The sequence below is a fragment of the Cottoperca gobio genome, chromosome 5, assembly GCF_900634415.1.
Source record: "Cottoperca gobio chromosome 5, fCotGob3.1, whole genome shotgun sequence".
NCBI lineage: Eukaryota > Metazoa > Chordata > Actinopteri > Perciformes > Bovichtidae > Cottoperca > Cottoperca gobio.
Genome location: NC_041359.1, coordinates 26324966 through 26337161, shown reverse-complemented (window position 1 = coordinate 26337161; position 12196 = coordinate 26324966). Strand labels below are relative to the sequence as shown.

The window sequence follows — 12196 nt, the reverse complement described above, 5'->3', positions numbered from 1 at the left end:
GCTACAGCTGTGCAGATATGTTTAAAAAACTTCCATCCCTCCAGCCGATCGAGTATTCTCTGTGGTCCTGGTATAAAAACAGGATGTGTAAAATGTGTTTGAGTGTGTGACAACCAAACTTTTTAGAGCACCTTCTTCCCCTCTTTACTTTCTTGCAGAAAAACATTGACTTGTATTGACACATGGGAGCTGTTCAGTACGACTGCAGGCAACTGAGCCGCTCCACTCGACCACTCCAGTTCTTCACTTCATTAGCTCCTCCAGACTTCCCCCGCCGGTCCGAGGACTCCACTTGACTTGTCCTAACAAGAGTCTTCGCCTTTTTTGACCCATTTTGCTGGATCTTGCCGACAGTGAAGGCGGGCCTCGGTGATATCGGAGCACATCCTCTCTGATGTTCACCTGTAGTGTTGGAGGTCAGGGGTCACCGCAGAAAGAAAAACATTTTATCCTGTTCTGGGATTTAAAAAAAAGATGGCTGATGACAGCGAAAGATGAGACCCGCTGTGGACTTTCACCTTGTAGGTGTGCAGAAATGTGATGATGCTGAATACTCGAACGTGAGTGCTATTAATATGGCATCAAATATAATTCTCCATGCTGTTACCTTGTTCCCCTGTTTGTAATGATGTTCTGTAAAGATATATAAAGACAACTTCCTTCTAACTTCTACCTAAAAGTATTATTACTGTTGTATAAAGCCTGCAGGTTTTCATACTTTGTGAGAAGAACATTCGTAGAGACAATAGACTGATGCTGAATGAATCTGTTCAGAAACAGCAACGTGTTGAAGAGAACTGGATGTTTGAAACTAAGTTCTATAGGAAGAAATAATGAGGCTTAATGTTAGAAGTGGAGAAATGTGCAGGCAACACTGCCCTCTGCTGGACACCTGCAGTAAGTTCAATAAGCAGCATGTTCACACAACACAAAGGGGGCAGGAATAAAAACAGATTTTTCCACACTTGAATAGGAAATATAATGTATTTAAATAATATTACATAATAAAATGATATCAAAGTCCTCATCATGTGTCTGACACTCACCTGTGTGTCTGGGCTCCTTTATGTCTTTGTGATGGCAGCTTTGAAACATTTACGTACATTTGGTCCAGGTTTCATTATTGAGGGGGTTTGTGAGACGTCGTGTTTACTGTCAGGTTTGGGGTTGTAAACGTTAAGTTTAGGAGCTTTTAATAAAATGATGTCAATGTTGCTCCAGAATTTATAAGTTAACTTAACTTAACAGAACAATAACAAGTAAAATGTTAAAGCATTATGTAGTACTGGAGAATAAGAGGAGTGTTGTACAGGTTTAAGAGTCAACATGCACCTCTCATTACTGAGCAGCAGAGAGCAGCACAGAGCAGCACAGAGAAGCACAGAGAAGAACAGAGAAGAACAGATAAGTACGAGCAGCACAGAGAAGCACAATGCAGCACAGAGCAGCCAAGAGGCAGAGAGCAGTAGTAAGAAGTACAGAGCAGCAGAGAAAAGTACAGAGCCACAGAGAGCAGTACAAGCAGCACAGAGCAGCAGATAACAGCACAGAGCAGCAGAGAGAAGCAGCACAGAGAAGCACAGAGCAGCAGCACAGAGAGGCACAGAGCAGCAGAGAGAAGCACAGAGCAGCAGACAGAAGCACAGAGCAGCAGCACAGAAAGGCACAGAGCAGCACAGAGCTGCAGAGAGAAGCACAGAGCAGCAGAGAATAGCACAGAGCAGCAGAGAGAAGCACAGAGCAGCAGAGAGAAGCACAGAGCAGCAGCACAGAGCAGCAGAGACAAGCATAGAGCAGCAGAGAGTAGCACAAAGTAACAGAGAGAAGCAGAGAGCAGCAGCACAGAGCAGCACAGCACAGAGCAGCACAGAGCAGCAGCAGAGAGAAGCACCGCACAGAGCAGCAGCACAGAGAAGCACAGAGCAGCAGCACAGAGCAGCACAGCACAGAGCAGCACAGCACAGAGCAGCACAGAGCAGCAGCAGAGAGAAGCACCGCACAGAGCAGCACCGCACAGAGCAGCACAGAACAGCAGCACAGAGAAGCACAGAGCAGCAGCACAGAGCAGCAGAGAGCAGCATCCTGCAGCCATTCTTCATTTGTGGGATTCTGATCGGAGTTATTCATCAATTGGAAACGTGTGTATGTGATTTTGAGGATCATATTATGCGTCACGATTATGAGTCGTTATAATAGCACATGCACTGAGTTACAGAAATGTTGAAAATATTAGTTGAATAATTTTCCAAGATGTTCTGAAATCCTGGCAAATTTCACGTGGCAGCATTTTCACAGAAATTGGCATTTTGAAGTGTGAATAATAAAGTGCTCAACATCAGCTGTTAGATGTGTTATATTTCAGAATGTATTGCGTAAAAACAAAAAGAAGACGTATGATTATTGATTTATTGGCGGCTATTATTCCTGTGACCGCTGTCAAAACTGATATATATATATCTTTTGTATTGTCATATCGTTTCCAAGTTATAAAGTATCAAAGTAGAGAATTAAAACGTGCTTGAGGTTCACACATTGTAAGCTCTTACTGAAGTCTATTCTTGTCTTTATGTGGTATAATAAATATTAAATATTGAATTTAATTAAATATTATTATTGCTTACAGAGTTTCATTCATTCACAAACAACTGATGCCTGAACAATAAGCACAACTGTGTAATGTGATGTCTAATATGCTAATCTGAATCATTGACTGATATTTCAATTGTGATATTAGCGGGAATAATATTCTTTACACAATTATTCTTATTTGAATAGAAAGAGATATGTAAACTATTATAGAGGGATTTTGGGACGGATCTGTACCAACACACAGACTCTCTGACCTGCACTGACATCTGGATCCTCTTCACACACACACACACACACACACTCACACACACACACACACACACACTCACACACACACACACACACACAACACACACACACACACACACACACACACACACACAGACTCACACACACACACACACATTGCCCAGCAGTGAGTTGTCCAGCTGTCTCTTCTGTGTGTGTGTGTGTGTGTGTGTGTGTGTGTGTGTGTGTGTGTGTGTGTGTGTGTGTGTGTGTGTGTGTGTGTGTGTGTGTGTGTGTGTGTGTGTCTTGCACTAATAATGAATTTGAATAGATCATTTTTATCTGAAACACTTTCCTATGAATACATGTCAGTTTTTTCTTTCTGGGTCCCACTCGCAGTGAGGGAGCAGCGAGCCGATTGGCCGATGTAGAGCGAAGTGTACCAAGTGAGCGAAGTGAGCGAGCTGGGGTGTCTGGTTTGTAGGAAGGACCTGATCCATTCACAGCATGGTGGACCAACACCAGAGTCTGGAAACAGATTCAGGCAGCGACTGGTAACCAGTGAAGGGAGGGAGGAGTGGTGCATTGTGGGAGAACTTGGGTTAAAGACCAGTCAGGCTGCTGCATTCTGGATGAGCTGTAGAGGTCGGATGGCACATGAAGGTAGTCCAGCGAGGAGGGAGCTGCAGTAATCAGTGAGATGACAAGAGTCAGAACCTGTGTTGCCCTCTGAATCAGTAGGAGACGTGTCCTCCTGATGTTGTACAGAGTGTGTCTGCAGGAGGGGACGTGTCCTCCTGATGTTGTACAGAGTGTGTCTGCAGGAGGGGACGTATCCTCCTGATGTTGTACAGAGTGTCTGTAGGAGGGGACGTGTCCTCCTGATGTTGTACAGAGTGTCTCTGCAGGAGGAGACGTGTCCTCCTGATGTTGTACAGAGTGTGTCTGCAGGAGGGGACGTGTCCTCCTGATGTTGTACAGTGTGTGTCTGCAGTAGGGGACGTGTCCTCCTGATGTTGTACAGTGTGTGTCTGCAGTAGGGGACGTGTCCTCCTGATGTTGTACAGAGTGTGTCTGCAGGAGGGGACGTGTCCTCCTGATGTTGTACAGAGTGTGTCTGCAGGAGGGGACGTATCCTCCTGATGTTGTACAGAGTGTCTGCAGGAGGGGACGTGTCCTCCTGATGTTGTACAGAGTGTGTCTGCAGGAGGGGACGTGTCCTCCTGATGTTGTACAGAGTGTGTCTGCTGGAGGAGACGTGTCCTCCTGATGATGTACAGAGTGTCTGCAGGAGGGGACGTGTCCTCCTGATGTTGTACAGAGTGTGTCTGCAGGAGGAGACGTGTCCTCCTGATGTTGTACAGAGTGTGTCTGCAGGAGGGGACGTGTCCTCCTGATGTTGTACAGAGTGTGTCTGCAGGAGGGGACGTGTCCTCCTGATGTTGTACAGAGTGTGTCTACAGGAGGGGACGTGTCCTCCTGATGTTGTACAGTGTGTCTGCAGGAGGAGACGTGTCCTCCTGATGTTGTACAGAGTGTGTCTGCAGGAGGGGACGTGTCCTCCTGATGTTGTACAGAGTGTGTCTGCAGGAGGGGACGTGTCCTCCTGATGTTGTACAGAGTGTCTGCAGGAGGAGACGTGTCCTCCTGATGTTGTACAGAGTGTGTCTGCAGGAGGGGACGTGTCCTCCTGATGTTGTACAGAGTGTGTCTGCAGGAGGGGACGTGTCCTCCTGATGTTGTACAGAGTGTCTGCAGGAGGAGACGTGTCCTCCTGATGTTCTACAGAGTGTGTCTGCAGGAGGGGACGTGTCCTCCTGATGTTGTACAGAGTGTGTCTGCAGGAGGGGACGTGTCCTCCTGATGTTGTACAGAGTGTGTCTGCAGGAGGGGACGTATCCTCCTGATGTTGTACAGAGTGTCTGCAGGAGGGGACGTGTCCTCCTGATGTTGTACAGAGTGTGTCTGCAGGAGGGGACGTGTCCTCCTGATGTTGTACAGAGTGTCTGCAGGAGGGGACGTGTCCTCCTGATGTTGTACAGAGTGTCTGCAGGAGGAGACGTGTCCTCCTGATGTTGTACAGAGTGTCTGCAGGAGGGGACGTGTCCTCCTGATGTTGTACAGAGTGTCTTCAGGAGGGGACGTGTCCTCCTGATGTTGTACAGAGTGTGTCTGCTGGAGGAGACGTGTCCTCCTGATGTTGTACAGAGTGTCTGCAGGAGGGGACGTGTCCTCCTGATGTTGTACAGAGTGTGTCTGCAGGAGGGGACGTGTCCTCCTGATGTTGTACAGAGTGTGTCTGCAGGAGGGGACGTATCCTCCTGATGTTGTACAGAGTGTCTGCAGGAGGGGACGTGTCCTCCTGATGTTGTACAGTGTGTCTGCAGGAGGGGACGTGTCCTCCTGATGTTGTACAGAGTGTGTCTGCAGGAGGGGACGTGTCCTCCTGATGTTGTACAGAGTGTCTGCAGGAGGAGACGTGTCCTCCTGATGTTGTACAGAGTGTGTCTACAGGAGGGGACGTGTCCTCCTGATGTTGTACAGAGTGTGTCTGCAGGAGGGGACGTGTCCTCCTGATGTTGTACAGAGTGTGTCTACAGGAGGGGACGTGTCCTCCTGATGTTGTACAGAGTGTGTCTACAGGAGGGGACGTGTCCTCCTGATGTTGTACAGAGTGTCTGCAGGAGGAGACGTGTCCTCCTGATGTTGTACAGAGTGTGTCTACAGGAGGGGACGTGTCCTCCTGATGTTGTACAGAGTGTGTCTGCAGGAGGGGACGTGTCCTCCTGATGTTGTACAGAGTGTGTCTGCAGGAGGGGACGTGTCCTCCTGATGTTGTACAGAGTGTGTCTGCAGGAGGAGACGTGTCCTCCTGATGTTGTACAGAGTGTGTCTGCAGGAGGAGACGTGTCCTCCTGATGTTGTACAGAGTGTGTCTGCAGGAGGGGACGTATCCTCCTGATGTTGTACAGAGTGTCTGCAGGAGGGGACGTGTCCTCCTGATGTTGTACAGAGTGTGTCTGCAGGAGGGGACGTGTCCTCCTGATGTTCTACAGAGTGTGTCTGCAGGAGGAGACGTGTCCTCCTGATGTTGTACAGTGTGTCTGCAGGAGGGGACGTGTCCTCCTGATGTTCTACAGAGTGTGTCTGCAGGAGGAGACGTGTCCTCCTGATGTTGTACAGTGTGTCTGCAGGAGGGGACGTGTCCTCCTGATGTTCTTCAGAGTGTGTCTGCAGGAGGAGACGTGTCCTCCTGATGTTGTACAGTGTGTCTGCAGGAGGGGACGTGTCCTCCTGATGTTGTACAGTGTGTCTGCAGGAGGGGACGTGTCCTCCTGATGTTGTACAGAGTGTGTCTGCAGGAGGAGACGTGTCCTCCTGATGTTGTACAGTGTGTCTGCAGGAGGGGACGTGTCCTCCTGATGTTGTACAGAGTGTGTCTGCAGGAGGGGACGTGTCCTCCTGATGTTGTACAGAGTGTGTCTGCAGGAGGAGACGTGTCCTCCTGATGTTCTACAGAGTGTGTCTGCAGGAGGGGACGTGTCCTCCTGATGTTGTACAGAGTGTGTCTGCAGGAGGAGACGTGTCCTCCTGATGTTCTTCAGAGTGTGTCTGCAGGAACGGCTGCTGCAGCTATCCTGGCACTGAAGGACAGTTGGTAGTCCAGTGTCACACACAGATTCCTTGCAGTCCAAGTCGGAGAAACAACCGAGGTGCCGATGTTGAAACTAAAGTCTTGGATGGGCGAGCCCTTCCCTGAAGGATGAGCAGTTCGGTCTTGTGAGGTTGTTCTTAATTGTAAAGCTGAGATGCAGCATCAGCAGAACAAAGTTCAGATGTAACTGTTTGTTGTTAACATTGTTTTCTGCAGAGCTACTTTAACTTTGGGCAACATTGAACAACTTCCTCTCAAGTTATAACTTATATAACTGGCTTTAGATAATTAGATCACTAATTAGTTAAGGTGGCAAGAATCTCTGGAACCATCTGACCCCATAAACTTGAACTCTACACTGATGAGAGGGCAGAAACATTATTAATAATAAACGTTCTTAATAATAACAAAATATGTGTTTATTCTTCACTTACTCTGTGTGATTACTACTAACAGAGAATATGGGTATATAATAGTTATTTATGAGCAATACAAATAATATTTTATCAATAAATATTATAATATCTCCAAATTGCACAGTTTGGTGTTACTCTTGGACAAACCTGTCTAATAAATTAAGTTTTTATCCTTTTTATCTGAAGTTTGGTGGTGAACTTGATAACACTTGGTTCTATGTTATTGTGTATTTCAGCTCTGGACTACCAGCTGTACCATCTTCATCTTTTTCAACAACAAACTTCAGATGGAGTGTATTTTCTTCACATTCAGTATATTCAGACCACTATTACTCAGTGAAGAAGCACTTCAACTGATTCTTCACTGTTTTGAACAATAAGAGAGTTATCTTTTGAATGAGACCAAAATCATGCAGCTGGTGCAAATGGTTGAAGAGCAGCTTTCAATTTACTTTAAGTATGTTGTTTGTAGGTATTATTATTATTATTATTATTATTATTAAGAACGGAGGGAACAGTGAATACGTAAACCGGACAGAGGAAGTACAGTCAGATTTAGAAAGCAGACATAAAAACATGCCGATGAACAGCGAGAGATAAGACCAGCGCCACATGGCGGCGAGAGTGAGATCCAGAAGAAGGCAGAGAGAAGGCCGTGGCCCGTGGGAAAGAATGCATGTTTCTAAGCTGAGAGTGTTCGAGGGAGTTGAGTGGAAGAGATTTACACTGCAGCTCCTCAGCCGGCCACATATGGTGCACCTGCGATTATGTGTGTGTGCTCAACAAGTCTGCAGCAGGTCCAGCTCCAGCATCAAACACTCGACCGTGAACCGTAGGGCACCCTGTACGTGTCTGGCTTTGTTGATGACATTTCCTGTCACGTCTCTGCTTTCAGATATCAAATAAACGTATTTCTAAAAACTCACTTCAATTGGTGACGTCGTTGCCTCCATCAAACAAACCCCAGGTGTTAAATTACACAAAGTACTTTCACTGGCTCCTTTAAATTATAACTGCTGAGTTTGAGACACATCATTTTAAAGAATCTATGTTTTAATCATAATCATGAAAAAAAGCGCCTGGAAGGGTTTTCTTTGTATTATCTTATGTGTTATAATGCAAAACAAATCAGATTAACTTTTCTCTTCAAACGATGTATTAATGTGGAGGCTGGGCTGCTCGCTGTTGCACTAATGCGAGCTGGTTAGATGTCTGCAGCGAGCGCGTACCCTGAAGCAAAGGAAACTCTGCGTTCAGCCGAGTTCCTGCTGATAAAATGATCACATCCAGCTTGTGTGTTTCTTCCGACCTCAGAACACCGAACGGCTTCTTTGTTCCTCTCTTGTTCTCGTCATGAAACCTTCGTGGAGAAGGTTGCGTGATGCCCCTTTATTTCCCACTGGGATGATTGAGTCAAGCTTGTTCTGAGGAATCTGGGTTTTGGAGGCTCCATGGGAGCTCCGCTTCCCATCCAGCACGAACTGAGTCACTGAAGGGATCTGATTTGTTCCATACATCACTAAACAAGGACATGCTCTCATTGTTCCCGTATACAGGTACTAAGTGTTGTTTTTCAAAAGCACCCTTCACGGCAATGAAATTCACTTTATGGAAAGGTTTCTTTACGACTATGTTTTTAAGGTCTAGTTTTAGTTTGATGAATATTATTATGATACTATTTTACTTTTACTACTTTTTCATGTTAATTGCTGCATCATTGTTATACAACAGGGTAACAACAGGGAGTCCAAACATATTATCTAAACCACATACAGTATATAAACACTTTCAAATATTATCGGCCGACTTGTGATAAATCAACCATTCTAATGTGTCGAAGAGGCCAAACTGCACCTACTGCGTTGTAGAGGACGAGTGACATGTTTCAAAACTGAAGGAAAAGTAGCGATTTCAAAACAAAACTACTTCTTTTTGTTTCTGAAAAGGTTGAAATAAACCTGTGAACACAAAGAAACATTATGTTGGTTTTACAAAGAACACCAAGGTCTCTCTCCTTATGGAGCTCCTCGCTCTTTATTCTACGTCACCTCACTTTCCCCTTTGCTCCTCTTCTGTACGGTCTCTAGAGGTCGATGTTGTCTTCTTGTATTCCTTCTTTCTGTGATCGACTGTGTGCATAGATGTTAAATCCTGTGTAGCATCCATGAGGCTGATAACTACTGATGATGTCCATTTAATTGGCGCCGGGTGATTTAGAGGTAAGTGTGTGTGTGCATATATCACGTTAATACAGCTAATCAACCAGGAAGTCACTCACTGACGACAGAGATGTTGGTTATTGTTCGTGTTCCATGCTCAAATAAAAGCTGAATTTTCCTTTAACTGTGGGAAACCTCGACACTTTGCAAGTGTCAGAGCCATGACGATACACGTAGCTCATCTGTATATGGCAGCTCTGTCCTAATCCACCACGTTACAGAAGCCTCTCTCGGGTGGAGATCAGGAGGTTGAAGCATGTCCAAAGAGTTTCATCGTACGGCAACATGTGCATGTGAACGGATCGAGGAGAACGTCAGTGTTTCAGGGATATAACAACCGTGCTGAAGGGGAAAAAGTCCTGCTGGTATGAAGCAATACAATATAATTATTCCACCCACAATGCAACGGTACAAAGCCGGATGAAAGTCATGAATGAATGAACAGGGTTTGGCGTTATTTCTTTAGGAATAACGGTTATGTGACGTTCAAGTCATGTCAAAGTGTTTGTGTGTGTGTGTGTGTGTGCGTGTGTGTGTGTGTGTGTGTGTGTGTGTGTGTTTGTACTCACGTAAATCCACCATACTTTATATCAGCCTATATACCTGCCTCAGGAGGTGCCCATCAAGTTCAGCTCTTTTACATTTGTCTTTTATCTTCCAGAGTGTATCTGTTTCAAAGGCTCTCGTGATGAGTGATGAGACTTTTCAGTGTGTGTGTGTGTGTGTGTGTCCTTTTTTATGGTTCTTTATTACACTGAGGCTTTAACATCGAGCTTTGAACCTACAATCAGAGCCGAAAGGTTCAAATCCTGAAGTGAAAAGAGACTCCATGCAAATCAGATCTGTCACAGTGTCGATGTTATAAGTGAGCGTTCCGGACAATATATGGATATTATATCTATATAGTGATGTGAGACTAGATATCAACTTAGATTTTGGATATCATAATATCATTATATCATAATATCATAATATCATAATATCATAATATCATAATATGGCATAGGTTCCTGGTTTAAAGGCTGCAGAAATAACTTGGAAATTCTTCTGAGCAATGTGAAATTGACAGCTCCACAGTACATTTCCTCTTCAATGTATATTTTATACAGTGTATATATTTTATTTATATATAGAACATTCATATTCTAAGTACATATTTAATTTTTCTGCACTTTTATAAATATTTATGACACTTATTCCCTCTGTGACAGTACGCCAGTACAACAACATGTCATTTGAATTGTACATAATAATTGTGTAAAGTTTTGATTGATTGATTGATGATTACAGTAAAGTGATGTCATTTTCTGAACTTATCAAACTGTTCTATTATTTGTCATTATATCCACATTACTGAGGATTATTTATTAAAAATATTTTTGTGAAAGCACTAATAGTCAACCCTACAAAACCGATACTGAAGTATGTGATTAAAGATATTTAGATATTTGATTTCCTCCACGTCGCCCAGCTCTACTTCAGATCAGCCTTAAGTTATGTAATAAATATTATCATTATATTTTTATATATTGCTGCTAACACAATAGATTTGGTACTGATACCAAAACAATTAAAGGTTTGAGCAATATTAGAAATATGTTCTGATTGAGATCAATGAATATCTCTTCAGAGAACAAGTAACTGAAGTATCTGATGAAGCGTTAAGTGGCAACAACATATGTTTTGTTTTACCTGCTGTAAATCATTAAAACATTACAACATTTAAATGCTCCTCCACCTTCTTAGAAACTCATTTAGTGTTGAGATCATTTAGCAATCTGGCACCTTATATTAAGCAGGAACTTCTCTAAACGTGTGACGCAGGTATGACGCACTGCAGAGGAGCAGCAGTCCTCCATGTGGGGCTTTTATCATGGCCGCATGCGTCTCATATCTAAAGTGTTCAAACGTTTCTTGAAGCTCCTGATGGGAAGAACTCGGGGTGGAGAGAACGCCAGATCTGATATCTTATCTTTCCAGGTGCTTATCTGACACTGGCAGTACAAACTAAAAGTCACCAGAATTAACTTGTGTGTGTGTGTTTGATCAGAGCCATGGGGTCTTCAGGGAGAACAGTTAGCAGTCGAGGTGTCAGAGATACGATGTGCAGATAAACTTGCGTTGCCACTAAACAGTCTATAACTCACACACACACACACACACACACACACACACACACAGACAGACACACCGCATCTGTTGCACATTTACCCTGTGGTCATGGCCTTGTGGAGGCCTGTGCTTCTCTCTCTCTCTCTCTCTCTCTCTCTCTCTCTCTCTCTCTCTCTCTCTTTTCCGATTGCTCTTTTCCTCGCTCTGTTTCCAGAGAGCAGCCTTCACTCTCCTCTCGTTCTGTCCTCTCTCTAAGATCCTCTGTTTCCTCTCTCTATTGTCCCCCTGTCTCCTCTCCTTCATACTGCACCACACTCATGAGATGTATATCTTAACCCAGAGGGAAAGCATATTAGAGAAGCCTTCATGTTCTGCTGGTGTCACCAGACAAGCCCAGAGGAGGTTTAGTCAAATGTAAACATTACATTGTTCTCAGTACAATAAAATGATATTTTAGACGATAGTGTGCTTCCAACTTTCCTGTTTCAACATAACATTGTTCTGTGCACAAAAAAACAAACAGCCGTGTTGATCTCAGAAGGAGTTTCTCATTTCTAACCTCTAATAATCTGGTAACTGAGCGTATACATGTTGCTGAAACATTAAGAGAGAGCAGCCATCCTTTCTCCTTTAGCTTCATAAACAACGAGCATGTGAGGAGTCAGAACTGGTTGTGAACACATGAAGCTCATCCCTCCAGTGATGAACTATGGACCGTGGACGTACAGTACTCTCTATTATTTTCTTTCTTCTATGTAGTGACATAGAAGTGGCTAAAATGTATGTTTTAGTTGCGGTCCGTTTTACATATTCTACACAAACTGCATCGAAAAACAAAACAAACGATGGTGGAGATGTTCCAAACCTCCACAGCAGCTCTTTATCAGATCAAGGACTAAGCCACAGAAACATGTACGCTCACACATACACACACACACACACACACACACACACACACACACACACACACACACACA

At 44.3% G+C, this 12196-nt stretch overlaps 1 protein-coding gene across 1 annotated transcript in view; it reads left to right on the top strand.

The window, feature by feature from the left end:
- Nucleotides 1-494: 494 nt before the first annotated feature.
- The window catches only part of rspo4 (R-spondin 4), a 37576-nt gene continuing 25874 nt past the window's right edge, over nt 495-12196 (top strand). Inside the window, exon 1 of the mRNA XM_029430745.1 lies at nt 495-560. Coding sequence (XP_029286605.1) covers nt 495-560 — 66 coding nt within the window. The remainder of the gene's footprint in view (nt 561-12196) is intronic.